The 15286-nt window shown below is 39.6% G+C and overlaps 1 protein-coding gene across 23 annotated transcripts in view; it reads right to left on the bottom strand.

Annotated features, from left to right (window-relative positions):
• TTC13 (tetratricopeptide repeat domain 13) overlaps positions 1-15286 on the bottom strand; it is a 101991-nt gene that overhangs the window by 43094 nt on the left and 43611 nt on the right. For all 23 annotated transcript variants that reach the window (XR_012416180.1, XR_012416142.1, XR_010587788.1 and 20 more), the window contains 7 exons: positions 12366-12448; positions 10228-10369; positions 9790-9964; positions 7418-7574; positions 3939-4069; positions 3265-3397; positions 2269-2361 (listed from right to left, as the gene is read on the bottom strand). Coding sequence is in view for 20 of the 23 variants with exons in the window: in XM_073998319.1 (XP_073854420.1) it covers positions 2269-2361; positions 3265-3397; positions 3939-4069; positions 7418-7574; positions 9790-9964; positions 10228-10369; positions 12366-12448 (914 nt within the window). In the remaining 3 variants the exon portion in view is untranslated. The remainder of the gene's footprint in view (positions 1-2268; positions 2362-3264; positions 3398-3938; positions 4070-7417; positions 7575-9789; positions 9965-10227; positions 10370-12365; positions 12449-15286) is intronic.

Raw genomic sequence — 15286 nt, 5'->3', positions numbered from 1 at the left:
CACCCTGTCTTGCTCTCTAGCTCACTAGCAGTCTCCTTTCCTCTATCCACTCTGAATATTCTTTTCCTCACATTTCTATCCCTTCTGATCCTTTTCTTTCACACTCTCTCCCAGAACTCCATGTTCAGCCAACATGCTGAGTCACATGACACAGCCGACTGCTCCCAGGACATCGCTCCCTGGGTTCCCACCAGGCATCCCAAACCTCAAAGGTTACTGTCAAGTAAGAATTCCCTCCTGCACCCCACACTTCTCCCAGCCTCCCCACTAAATGTGTTCACCTACTTTTCATTCTGGTGCTCTCTCGCCTAATGGAACCACCATGTACCTGAGAGGGAAGGTGGCCTTCCTCTAACTCCATGCCCTCTCTGATTGCAGCCCACTGCCAGTGCTCCTGATTCTACCTTCTAAGAGTCTAGCTCTTCCTTTCCAACTCACTACCATACAGCTTTCGAGACCTTTGCACTTGTCCACCTGAACAACTACACAATTTTCCAACCTCCTCCCTTACCTCCGAGGTTCCTGCCTCCTCTCCAATCTATTTTGCCATCTGCTGCCAAGGTGATCGTCCCAATGTGTAAATCTGTTCCTGTTACTTCTCTGCTTATAATCTCTGAATGGCTCACCATTGTCTTCAGGGGAAAAAATTCCTTAGCTTGGACTATAGAATGATTTATGTTCTGACTTCTGCCTATCTTTCTAGCCTCAATTCCTGATACTCCCTTAATTGCAAACTCACTACCAGGCATAACAAGTTAGTCACAGTTTTCTGACCATACCTAACTCATCCATTGGTCCATGTTAATCACCCCACCTCTCTGTTTTCCATTTTTCCAAATAGCTCTGGTAGCACCAGAAGGCTAAATCAGGCACCCTTTCTCTAGGTTCCCATGGCATCCTGTGCATGTGATCACCTCACTCTTAACACACTGCATAGTAGTTGTCTGCTGGTCTGTCTGCTGTGAGCTTTCGGCAGGTGGGGCTGTATTTCCCTTCTGTATCCCCATCACACAGCACAGCACAGCACACTGGCTGATCCACAGTAGTCTTCAATTAAAGTTAGTTGCTTGAGTCTACCTATCTACACCACAAATTATTCCATGAGAAATAGGAATATACAAGTCACAAGGTGAAAATAAATTTGTTTTCTAGAAGTTAAAAAAATATATACATACAAATTATATTTCCATTAAAACCCAAACTTAAATGTCAAAGGTGTATAGAATATTTTCCTTTTTCTTTTTTTGAGGCAGAGTCTTGCTCTGTCGCCCAGGCTGGAGTACAGTGGCACCATCTCGGCTCACTACAAGCTCCACCTCCCGGCTTCAAGCCATTCTCCTGCCTCAGTCTCCGAGTATCTGGGATTACAGGCGCCTGCCACCACACCGGGCTCATTTTTTGTATTTTTAGTAGAGACGGGGTTTTAGGGTTTTACCGTGTTAGCCAGGATGGTCTCGATCTCCTGACCTCATAATCCACCCACCTCGGCCTCCCAAAGTGCTGGGATTACAGGCTTGAGCCACTGCACCTGGCCTGAATAATATTTTCTTAATTCAGCTTCCTTGAACTAGAAGCATTTTAGAGGTGACACAACTACCATATTTATACATTTTATCTAAAATTAAATTCATTAAAAGATGGGCTGATAATATAGGTCCCCTTGAAACTGATATTCTTTAACATTTGTTGACCATTTATTTAGAAGGCAGCTAGGCACATAAAGAAAGGGTAAAGAAGTGAGCATTTCACCCATGTCCCCAACTAGCAGAGGCTCTGGACAAAACAGAAGTTTTCCAGCCAACCTGACTTGCCCTCCCCAGATGGCAGCTTAGTTACCAGAGAGTGTTATTTATCCAAACCCTTTGTGTGTTGAGGTGGGACGGGGAGCTTTTCCTCCACAACGAGAGACTTGTCAAGAGCCATGTAGTATTATTAACAGAATATTATGGTAAATGTAATATTCTCCATCTAATCATTTTCTATGATGTTTTAGGACACCTTAAAGACTGACGCCCTAGGAAAACATCTGCAATCTACCCTTCGGTCGTGCTCTATACCAGACAGAAGGGCCTGGGGAAGGAGCATGGCACATACTATGTTTCTTTCTGCAGCTGGGCTACAGGAAAGGAATGCAGGCAGGATTACGCAGGTGTATGTTCCCCGGTCAAAAAGTCACCAGGAAAAGAGCAATGGGTCACTCCTGGTCTCCATGGCCTGTGTCTTGAGAAACTCCTAGGAAAAGAAGAAAGATGCACAAAAGCTTCATACCTGATTAAATTGATGTGGTTGTTAAAACCTCTGCTAAGACTTCGTGCTGGCATTTGATCTAACCACAGCACAGGCTGGTCTGGGTCAGCAATCCTATAAAACAGAGACCTTTATAAAACCAGAAGTGTTCAGAAGCATTCCAAATAAAACATGTAGAAGTGTTTGCAAAGGTGGGGGTAAAGCAACAGCTAGTCCATTATATGATGTTCACACCTACAAATTCCAAACAGGTGTTCCAGCTAGACTGGGCGAGAAGCCAGGTAAATGTAAAGGTTTAGGAGCGGAGCACAGTTTTTGTCATGCAAACGAATATCAAAGGTTACTCTAAACTAACTAGTTGCCAGGCACCCCATTAACTATAAAGGGACTGGTCCAGTGAAGTTCATTCAAAGGTACCACAGGTAATAGATCTGTTCTTTCAAAGAGACTGTTTCTAAAATGCTTCAGGTAAACAGGTGACTGGAAATGTGACAACAATCAATTCCTTTTTTTTTTTTTTTTTTTTTGAGATGGAGTCTCGATCTGTCCTCTAGGCTGGAGTGCAGTGGCGCCATCTCGGCTCACTGCAAGCTCCGCCTCTCAGGCTCACACCATTCTCCTGCCTCAGCCTCCCGAGTAGCTGGGACTACAGGCGCCTGCCACCATGCCCGGCTAATTTTTTGTACTTTTAGCAGAGACAGGGTTTCACTGTATTAGTCAGGATGGTCTCGATCTCCTGACCTCGTGATCCACCTGCCTTGGCCTCCCAAAGTGCTGGGATTACAGGCATGAGCCACCGCGCCCAGCCAATCAATTCCTATTTTGAAAATATTAGTTAAGTGCATGTCAAAGAATAAAGATGCCAACAATTTCTGACAAACTTTAGAGAGGAAAACCTAACTTAGAAGGCCTGGTGTTAGCAAGCAAAACAGGGTTCACAGCCTGTTAGCTAAAACAGACTGACGTTATTTGACAATGATAAGACTTACAGTTTATTTTCACTGAGATGTTAGTTACCTTCTCCATTTAACCGCAATGTCAAACATGTCTCTCCACTGCATCAACCGTGTCTTTCCATTCATTCGAACTTTCGAGTTGGTCCATGTACGCTGTACGGCTTGCATGACCTCCAAGGCAGCCAAACCCATAGCTATGAGAAAGGAATATCGAGAAGAGTTAGTATACTTTAGAGGGACTGAGTTCCACCTACTTTACAGAGTCTCAGTGATAAGTCAATAGTTAACACATAAAGGGTCAGTTATATTGGTGATATAAGAAGACCCAACACATGTTTCAGTCATGATGGTCCTACTAAAATTAAAACCCATCAGAGTTAACTAGAGACAGCTGAGTTTGTCTGCTCCCAACTCTGCTTCCTACTAATCCAAGTGGAGGTTTGCATTCTTCCACACAGGGAGTAAGGAAATAGCTCCCTGGATCAGCTGTCTGATTTTAAGTAAGGACTTAAGACCTATATTCTAGTCTCTACTACAGTAATAGCAAAAAAGCCAAGTATGTAAGGAGTCTTCTTTCAGAATTCAGTTTGAATGATTCTACACATTTCTATTCTGATCACATGGAGAATGTGAACAAGTACAATAAATAATAATTTTTTAAAACACACGACACGGTTTAACCACCCTTGCTCTTATGCCAGGAATATTTTCATTTTCAGATAGTTTCCAGAATACCTCTGTGTATTCGCTTGTTTGGCAGGAAACCAGGTGTTTCATATTGCATCAGGGATCCCAAACGATCAGCCACACAAATCAGCTCCTGTACTTCAGGCTTATAACTCTCAAAATTCTGATGTAACACATCTCTGGAAGAAACATGTACATGATAAGGACTTTTCAACAGATATTTGGCAATCCAATTCCACCTGAAGAGCAGTCACCTCCTCCACTGGAAAACTAATGAAGCAGTCTACGACCACATAATCCTTACTTCAGTCCTTTGCACCCAACTACACCTCAGTTTAAAAGGGAATCTTTATGACAGCATGTGCATAATTGCCATTACATGCTGGTTAGTAACAGTGAAAACTATGATAACTAGTGTGCAATTCAGAAGACACCTCTTTCCATTATTTGCTTTGTAAACTTCTCCAGAATACATACCTAAATGGATTGCCTTTTTCAACAAGCAACCAAACCTCTGCCCTTTGTCCATTCCTCACTCCTGCCCAAGTTGTATTAGAACAAGTATACTTGGAATGGTACATGGAAATACTATTGTTTAGCTGCCAACCTGCTTGATGCTTTTATAACGAAGACTGAAACTCTAAATTATAGGTTGTTCTGGGGATCTCCAAGACCACCCTCACTCAGGCTCAGAAATTGGCTGGGAGGGCTCAGTGGACTTAGCACATAATGATACTCACAATAGTGAGTATCATTTTTTGTTTTGTGTCCTTTTGCTATAATAAATCACGATTTATTACAGCAAAGGGACACAAAACAAAACCAGCAGAGGGAAGAAGCACATTGGGAGAAGTCTGGAGGAAACCAGGCACAAGCTTCCAAGGGTCCTTTCCCAAGGAAGTCATATATGATACATTAAACTCTCCCAGCAATTCGTTGTGAACACGCGTAAAATGCTGCCAACCAGGAAAGCTCATTAAAGACTCAGTGGCCAGGGTTAGAGACACCTTCTGCCTGGCAAGTTCCCAAATTCCAGATACCCAGAAGGAAAGCACGTGTTCAATAGAAACCACGTTGTCTGAACAAACAGTTTAGGCACAGAGAACTACTCCTATTAGTTTTGGGAGTGGTAGGAATCCCCTCGAAATCCAAGTTCCCAGATACCAACCGAGGGTCACTCTTGCAAGCGGTCCTTTCTAAGGACAGCAGTCATAGGCCTGCTATGTTAACACTTTTGTGCATAGAAATGTTTCTCAAAAAAGGAGTGGTTAGAGAACATACAAAACTTCCATGAGCAATCAATTTTCTTTTTATTATTTTTATTCATTTAATAGTTGAGACACATAGAAAACACAAAGTCAAATTACCCAGTTTAAGAACTAGAGTAATTCATGCAGTTGTATCTACTTGTATGCTGCTTTCTTATCCCATCCTCCTGTCTCTTGAAATTTGTGCTCCTGATTTACTTACCTTTTTAAAAACTAGGTTTGTTACACATACACACAGACACACACACACACATATACACACACAATATACTCTACAGTTTTGTTTATGAACTTTGGGAGAAAAAAATATGTGATAGCACAGCCTACTGACTTGCTGCTTTTATTCAACATTACATTTAAAAATTAATCCACATTGTTGCCTAAGTCATTTGTTTATACTGCTGTATAATATCCCATTGTGTGACTGTGACTATATCACATTTATCCATTCTTCTGCTGATGGACATTTGGGTTGATTTCCAGTGTTAGCTGTGAACAAATACTGCTGGTAGACCTGTTCAAGTCTCTCCTGGTAGATATGTGCACAAGTACAAAGTTCTCTGAATAGACACAGGAACAGAATCTCATATCAAGTATGAGAATATTCATCTTCACTAGATAATGACAAACTGCTTTCCAAAGTGGTTGTAGTAACTTATACTCTCATCAGGAGTATAAAGGTTCTCCATAATCTCCCTTCTGACCAATATTACTATTATCAGATTTTGTGACATTTGCTCATCTAGTGGCTGAAAAAAATCTCATGAGGCCTTAATTTATGAAGTATCTCTTCATGTTTATCATTCATGTTTTCCCTGTGGTAAAATTACCTGTTCATGTCTTTTGCACACTTTTCTATTGGTTGTCTCTTATTTTTAAATTTGTAGGGACACTTCAAAAATTTGGACACTAATTCTTGGTCAGTTATTAAGTTTGCAAGTAGCTTTACTCAATTTGGGCTTATTTTTCTTTCCTTATGGTGTCATTTGTTGAACAGAAGTTCTTAGGTTCAATGTAGTCCAATTTATCAATCTTTTTGTTTCAAATCTATGCTTTGTGCTTCTTAATAAATCCTTGTCTACCCCAAAGTCATAAACATCTTCGTTTATATTTCCTCCTAAAGTTTAAAATATTTTGCCATTCGTACTTCAGATTTTCATCCATTTGGAATTAGATTACTATGCCATCACAAATATCAATTTTATTTTATCCATAAAATAACCTAATTGGCCCACTCCCACATCTTGACCAGTCCCATTCTGATCTGTAACACACCTTTACCATTTATCTAAGGTATCTATTCTCTTCCTTTAGTCCATTGTCTATCCCTGCACCAATACCATTCTGCTCATTATTATATTAAGTTTTGCCACCTGGTAGGATGAGAACCTTCCCCTTCAAGCCTGAGCATCCTCTTCTTTGGGAGTATCTTAATTATTCTTGGTCCTTTGTTCTTCCATAGAATTTACAGAATTTGCTCAACAAGTGCCTCAAAAAACTTGGGATTTTGAATGGCATTTTATTAAATCTATAATTAATTTGCAGAGAAATGGCCTTCTAATGTTACTGAACTTCCAATCCATGAACACAGTATTTCTCACCATTTGTTTGTTTGCTTAGTAACTTTCAATTAAGTTTTGTGATCTCCATACAGGTTTTATACAGATTTTGTTAGATTTTTTCTAAGTATTTGTTACTATTATAAATGATATTTTTGTTATTCATATATAGAAATGTAACTGATTCTTGTATATTGATTATAAACAATGACCTTGCTAAATCTCATCATTTCCTATAATTTGTAGATCTTCTAGGTTTCCTTTGTAGATAATTATGTGATCTGCAAACAATGACAGCTTTCTATATTCCTTTCTAATCCATATCACTGATTTCTTTTTCTTCTCTCTGTGCACTGTCTAGGACTTATAGTTCACTATTACAGACAAGCACTGATTCTGGGCTTTTTGGTTTGACTCCCAATGCTAATGTTAATGTATCTACCATTTCATTAGTTAAAATGATGTTTGCTATAGGTGTTTTTGGTTTTGTTTTGATTTTAGAGATGGGGTCTCTGCTGTGTTGCTGCAGTGCGATGGATGGCTATTCACAAGCACAAGGATAGCATGCTTGATTGAACTCCTGGGCTCAGGCAATTCTACCTCACCCTCCCAGGTAGCAGGGGGTAGCGTGCCACCATGCCCAGCTTATAGCTCAGTTCTGAGAAAGGGAAAAAAAATGATCTTCATTTAAAGCACTTACTTTATGTGGGGTTGCAACCCTGGCTGCTCTTCATAGTCTTCTATGAGGAAAGGCAGATTTTTAGCCCAGTGGTCCTTAAAGCTTCCAGGCAGATCCACATCAATGTTATATTCCGTAAGGGGGGTATCAAGGTGTGCATGAAGATATCGAGAATACTCTGCAGAAAGGAAATGAGATCTGACACATCCAAATACTGCTAAAGAAACCTTCTTATGTCTAACTGCTATACAAATACTTTGTAACAAGCTGTTCTTCAATTATAAGAATTCTAAAAAGAGTTTCTAAATTTTAGTAAGTCACTATTAGTATATGATAGAGGTAACCTGCCACTGACTTGAGATAACAAGGTCAAATATAAGTCAGTCAGTCTGGTTCTACTTTGGCTAATTTTTTTTTTTTTTTTTGAGACGGAATCTCACTCTGTCGCCCAGGCTGGAGGGCAGTGGCAAGATCTTGGCTCACTGCAAGCTCTGCCTCCCAGGTTCGTGCCATTCTCCTGCTTCAACCTCCAGAGTAGCTAGGACTACAGGTGCCCGCCACCACACCTGACTTACTTTTTGTATTTTTAGTAGAGACGGGGTTTCACTGTGTTAGCCAGGATGGTCTCGATCTCCTGATCTCGTGATCCCCCACCTTGGCCTCCCAAAGTGCTGGGATTACAAGCATGAGCCACCGCGCCTGGCCTACTTTGGCTAAATTTTAATCACCTTTCCAGGAAAACCACTAAAAATCTCATTGTTTTCAATTCCAGAGTTTGAGAATCCAAGTTCTGTGTCAGACAGAGCCTGGTACTCTGTCAACTGGTATATAGATTAATTGGATATATGATTTCACCAACCGACTAATGGACTGCTGCTTATCTCTATGAAAGCACTGTAGGAAAAAACCCAAAGTACAGAGTGCCTGCCCCTTCTGCCTATAATTCACAAGTGCAAGCTCTACTAAACCAGGAAAAAAGGGAATTGTAATTCAGGGTAAAGAAAGATGTTGCCTAATAGGTAGCCCCAAGGCACCTGGCTATTGGATACTTAATGAGGCTAGGGTGATTGAAACTGAGTTTTAAAGTTTATTTAATTTGAATTAATTTAAACCTACAAACTGATACTTGATTCAATCATTAGAAAACTTCAGTATGTTTGAAATGACTTGCACATATGAACCTACTTTTTCAACTATAAATATTATAAATTCTAAATTCAGATCAAGTATTTCCAATGAAAATTTAACATCCAAATTGAGATGTACTATAGCATAAAATATACACCAGATTTCAAAGACTTAGTACAAAAAATAATGTGAAGTATCTAATGAATAGCAGTTTCATATTAATTATGTTATATGTTGAACTGATATTTTGGCTATACTGAATTTAAAATTATACGTTATTAAAATTAATTCCACTTCTTTGATTTTCACTTTTTTAATGTGGCTACTACAAATTTAAAATTACACACACAGCGTTATACTTTTTTTTCTTTTGGACAGTCATGGTATAAAGGGCTCACAATAACAAAAGAAAATGTAGGCTTTAATTAAAAAAACTGTCTTCAGAGACAGGAGATAAAAGGCGAGTAAAACTACAACTAATAAAAGGGTAACTGCAAGATTTGCTTTCTTCCTCACCTCATATTTCTCCAAAATATATGAGAATTTTGATATGAAGGAATGACAAGTCAAATATACCAAGTTCACATTTAACAGTAAGAACTGGCTGGGCATGGTGGCTCACGCCTGTAATCCCAGCACTTTGGGAGGCTGAGGCAGGTGGATCACGAGGTCAAGAGATCAAGACCATCCTGGCCAATATGGTGAAACCCTGTCTCTATGAAAAATACAAAAATTAGCTGGGCATAGTAGCACATCCCTGTAGTCTCAGCTACTTAGGAGGCTAAGGCAAGAGAATGGGATGAACCGGGAGGCGGAGCTTGCTGGGAGCTGAGATTGCACCACTGTACTCCAGCCTGGTGACAGAGCAAGACTCCGTCTCAAAACAAAACAAAACAAAAAACAGTAAGAACCTCACAGAATGTCAGTTTCCTGCCCTTCCTGTATTCTTGGATAACATGTGATGAGACACAAATACTCCAGATGCTCGTCACATTTAGTTCAAAATATGGCTTTTCAACTTAAGTAAAAAATGTTTTAACTTTAGAAAGTAAAAATTTTAAAAGTGGTAGAAAACGCATTCGACTGATCTTTCGAAGATATAAACATCTAGTCTCAACACTAGCACTGACAAGGTGTGGCTGTGGACAAGTCACCTAGCCTCTTTCAGACTCCACTGTTTCATATGGAACATAAAAGAGTCAAGCAATATGATTTCTACAGCTTTGAGCATGAAAATCCAACAATTCTGTGATTTTCTGACTTACCTCGGAGATACTTCACTTTAAGATACTCAGGGCTAGCCTTCTGGCCTGGGAGAGGATCATTCAGCATAACTTTTGTTTGTGCTTTTATCCCTTCATAAAACTGTCCCATGGCAACGTGGCTGAGCCCTTTCATATACTGGCACACTTCGTTATACGGCTCTAGCTGCAGACACCGCTGAGGACAAAATGCTGCATTAGTATCAATACAGTTTAAGAAACCTTTGAAATGCCTTATTCTTTACTCCGGAATTAGTTTTCCCTCCAGGTTAAACCAGACCTGTAAACTAGACTATAAGACAAGGGCAATGATTTCTTCTCTTTCTTTTTGTTGGAGTAGAAACACTATTCTCAGTCCCCCTTCTCTATTCATTTCACTAAACTTCACTGAAGAATAATCCAAGAATTCCAATTACTGTGTACTTATTTACGGATGCTCACCTTAAAGTTCTTAAGGGCTTCCTGTAAGCTGCCGTGGTGGTAGAGCATCATTCCCCGGAGCTGGAGGGTTTGCACATGATTTTGGTTGAGCAACAGTGCCTTTTGAAAGCTCTCAGTGGCTGCTTCAAAATTGCCCAATTCTCTAGGTATTTAATAATAGTTATGAATACAGTATAGACATTACAGGAAACATACAGAATAAGCTATCCTCAGAATTATGGACCAATATGTAAACAAGATACCTTGATGCGGGTGTTCCCTTTGTTACTTTTTTATAGCCTCTGACACATTACATTCTACTTACTTCTAAATCTTACCAGCTTATAGGATAACCACAGAGCTCTTGAAATTCTGTGGGGAAAATTCATCTGCTGATTTCCAAAGGCAGATGCTTATTCAAACCCCTCTCCTTGATTATTCACAATGAGTCCCAAACCCTAAAGAACTGTGTGTAAATTTTAATATATGGATAAAAACATACTTTTCCCATTTGGAAAAAAGTATACCAATTATAATCATAAACAGTTCATCATTCTCAATCAAATTCATAGCCTTAAAAATGCATTTTTTTTTTTTGGTCACCAAAGTTGCTTTGCTTAAAATCTAGTAAATCATTATATAATTTAGAATTCTGAAAAAAGAAGTGTATTTTAGAATTGTAACCATTCCAGAATGGAAATGGTTGTTATGGATCAATCTGCTTTTTATTTGCTTTTTAAATAGGTTTAGAAACTGGGTCTCACTGCATTGCACAGGCTGAAATCAGCCTCCTGGGCTCAGGTGATGCTCTCACCTCACCTCCTGAAAAGCTGGGACCACAGGCACATGCCACAGAGCCTGGCAGTTCATTCTTTTATATATTACAAAGAATAGAAGTAACTTCAAAATGTTCTATACCTAATTCTCTATATATAATGGACATTTTTTAAAAATACAATTCCTGCTTACATTCATACAGCACTTTACAAGGTGCTTTCAAATCTGTTTTTAATTTCTATTCAAAAATTCTGTGAGACAGGAAGCATAAATATCATCCCTTAAACCCCAAACAAATCCAGACACACTTTTTCCAAGTTAGTATAAGAGTTCCGCAAACTATCAGATAAATAAGTTCTTGAATATAATCCTTCCAGAATAAGGTACCTAATAAAGGGACTTTCTGTTGCTATTTTTCTTTTCTAGCTTTTGTAGCACCTTTACAAGTGAGAAGCCAGAAGCTCAGAGAAGTTAAGCACTCATACCTGCAGAACGACCAAGGCAGAACTAAGTCATGAGCTCCTTCACTCATGTCATCCTACTTCCTTTTCATAACACAATATACTTTTTTTTTTTTTCCTGTTTTGAGACGGAGTCTCACTCTGTCACCCAAGCTGGAGTGCAGTGGCATGATCTCGGCTTACTGCAACCTCTGACTCCCGGGTTCAAGCGATTCTCCAGCCTCAGTCTCCCATGTAGCTGGGATTACAGGCACCCACGACCATGCCTGGCTAATTTTGTATTTTTAGTAGACGTGGGGTTTCACCATGTTGGCCAGGCTGGTCTCGAACTGCTGACCTCAAGTGATATGCCTGCCTCAGCCTCCCAAAGTGCTGGGATTACAAGTGTGAGCCACCTCTCCTGGCCTACTTTTTTTTTTTTTTTTTTTTTGGCCAAAAGTCACAATAGCTCTATTCATCAGGGCAATGCATGGGGTCAGGAAGCCAAGTTCTAGTTACAACTTTTCATTCTCAATAGATGTACATTATAATCACAACTTTTCCATCCCTTCATTCTAGGACTTTTCAAAAAGATCATAGGAAATTTACCTTAGTTATTGTCTAAGAAAGTAGCAACAGCATCTATACCCCAACAGCTTATAATGCCACTGTTCAAAACAACAATCCTTGAAGGACGAATGTTTTCTAGACCAACACACACACTGAAGTTAAGAGAGAATACTGTGCATCATGACATCCTCTGACACTATTTTTTTCTGCATTCCAGAGAAAATATCAACAAATCTATACATACTTGTGCAATTCAAAATACCCATCTCCTTTGGTTAAGAAATATCATTTCTTTTAAAATATTATGTGAAACTATCTTGTCTCCCCACTCTTCAGCCTCCCTCCTACCCCAACTGTTATTATTTTACTCACCTATACGCCTGCCCTAGACTTTTATATGCATCAATAAAATCAACTTTCTGCTTCAAAGCTTCTTTGAAGGATTCAATAGCTTCCTGTAAAAAGTGTACAGAAAATTATTTCATTTGCATAACTGTTAAAATTGAGTTTCACTTAAATCGTAAAAGGATTTAAATATATATCCTACATAGTCTGACAGATTTTCTTTTAAATAGGAGGACTTTAAAAAAAGACAGGCAGAAAATGCAATAAACTATAAGTCAGAAGGCTTTAATTTCAGTAAACAAATGCATTACTATGAAAAATACGAGCCTTAAATTTCTCCCCTTTACAATGGGAAATCAGCTTTCCATTTTACCTACTTTATTACTAGCTACTTCATTAAAACTTTGAATACTAATCATTTCACCTTCATATTATTAATATCATATCCTTAATTAATAAAGGCCCTAGGACCAAAAGCAAGCCTAACAGCTGTGTGAAATAATTTAAAACAATCATAACTGGCAACATTTAAAATTGAACCGAGAGACAAAAAAGAAAGCCCAATGTGAAACTGTTTATAAAACAAGCAAAAAGGCTCCTAGATTCACCATCTGAAGGATTCCCATGATCTACAAGGAAAAAGAAAAAGTAAAACAAAACAAAACAAAAACCTTAAGTTGCAGGTGTTTGGGGTGAGCTTCCATCTGCCTAATACCAAGTCTGAGGCTAAGACAGTGAGAACTGCTAAGCAGGCGCTGTGCTTTGGGAAGCTGTCCTTGGAAATGCATGGTATACTTGGCTACTGCCTAACTCCCTCTCCATCTATGAAAACTATTAATCAAATGAACCATTCTATTTAAGTAGAAACAACCTAGGCTTAAACCAATGTTAAATGTACTTTTCACTGTGACTCATACACTGCAATAAAAAAATTATGACTATATAGCTTACTAACATTTTTCCTAAGGAAAAGACATACTTACTAAAGTTACCTGCTATAAGGCATCATGATCTCTAATAGCTTTAATGCAAAAGATTTGACTTTAGATAATTTTACACATGATTAGATAATTCATAGAAGAAAACTACTGAAGATGTCACATACCTTGCACATGGTAGGCACTCAATAAATATTTAATGATTTGGTAAGGCACGCAAAATTGTTTTGCAAAAGCAGTACAATTCTAATTGCTTTCAAAAAGGCATTCATTCCCTGCACCTTGATTTTCTCTGAAAGGGAGACAGCAGGACAAGAGAGGCTGGTGTGCAAACTCTTCAAAGGCAACAATGGGATGACAATCTACTCATTAAGGACTCCTGCTGAATATCTACGGTTGGGTAGAGAGATGGGAATGCATAAACTTTAACATTTAAGAAATGTTAAAGATCACTTTTAGTTAGGCTTCTTGCCACAGTGTAACCTTGATCTTTTAAGAGTTTACCACTATATTCTTAATTCAGTAAACATGTATTGAGCGCCTACTATGTGCCAGAGACAGTGTGAGGTGCAGGGGAGGCAAGGATGAGCCAGTCATTATCTCTGTCCTCTAAGAATGGAGTCTAGTTAGAAAGCCAATTGTGTCACCAGGTTATTGGAATACAAATTAAGAGCTACAATAGAGATATAAGTAAGTTTCTGAGAATGAAGAGAAAGAAACCACTAACTGAGCCTGGGGTAACAGAACAGGCTTCAGGGAGGAAGTGACAATTGAGTTGGGTCTTGGGAGAATGAAAAGGAATTTGGTAAAGAAAGAGGGCATTTTGGAGAGGGGAAATAGTACTGTACAGTGGCATAGATCACTCAGAAATGGTGGAAAATTTAGTGAGGCAGGAGTGCAGGGTGCATGGTTGGGTACAGGGGAGAGGGAAAAGATGGGAGACCAGGCTAATGTGGAAAGCTGGGCCAGGAAAGGAAGGGCCTCCTGGGCCAAACTGTGCAGGCAGTGAGGACTAGGGGGCTTCACACAGGTGCATGACCTCAGGAAATGTACTTTTTAGAGAGGATTACTACTAGCAGCAACAAAGACAGACTAGGGAGGGAAGAGAATGGAGACAGGGAGCCAAATGAGGGAGTTGCTGCAGTAGTGGGAGCAAGAGATAATGAAAGCTCAAACTAAGAAACTGTCTCTCAGGAGAGAAAAGAAGGGTCAACCTCAGGAGACATTTTGAAAGGCAAACTACAACAGAGTTTGGTGGCTGCCTGGGTATGGGAGATGAGGGAGAAGAAAGGGTAGGAAGCTTTTAAGCTGAAGAGCTCGGGTGGGTGGCGAGAGCATTAACCAAGTAAGGAAGTACAGGAGAAAGGGCAGCTGCAGGTGGGGATGGGGTGGGGCAGGAGGGAATAACGAGCCCATCGGGGCGTGTTAAGTCTGGAGTGCTTGTGGACAGCTAGGTGGAGACGCCCAGGGGGCTGCCCACTCCACTTACAGCATGCTTGGACGCCACAGTTCTTCAAAGTCTGATTTCTCTTCAGCTTTTAAGAGTCTTTGGTTTCAGGGTTCCTGTCTAATCACTGCACAGCTCTCTACCTCATTCTGCCAAAGAGGGGACATAGTAGAATCAAGATTTTAAGGCGTTGGGAACAAAGAAACTACGTTTGAATGAATCAATCTCTAAGCACATGAACTGGCTCTGAATTAATTTGCTTGGCAAATGCCATCCCACCATTTTCAGTCCCCATCTTTCTTACTAGTTGACAGGCAACCACCACCCTAGGGCTGTTCCTTGTTAACTAAGAGAACACTCTCAGAAAACTCTCAAAGTGAAGGCTGATGGTGCTTGGGACACATGGTTTGTGAAATATCCTTATAACATAGATAAAACAATGGGATTCAATAGAAAAGCTTTTGTTGTTTCCCTAGGAAGATCCAAAATGCCTCATATAACCCCTGAATTGGATAGTCATAAAATTTGTAATATTGCCTAATATACTTCTAACGTATGACATC

This window comes from Macaca fascicularis, chromosome 1 (genome assembly GCF_037993035.2).
Source record: "Macaca fascicularis isolate 582-1 chromosome 1, T2T-MFA8v1.1".
In the NCBI taxonomy this organism is placed as follows: Eukaryota; Metazoa; Chordata; class Mammalia; order Primates; family Cercopithecidae; genus Macaca; species Macaca fascicularis.
Note: the sequence above shows the minus strand (reverse complement) of the source record. Positions and strands in the feature narration are given on the sequence as shown.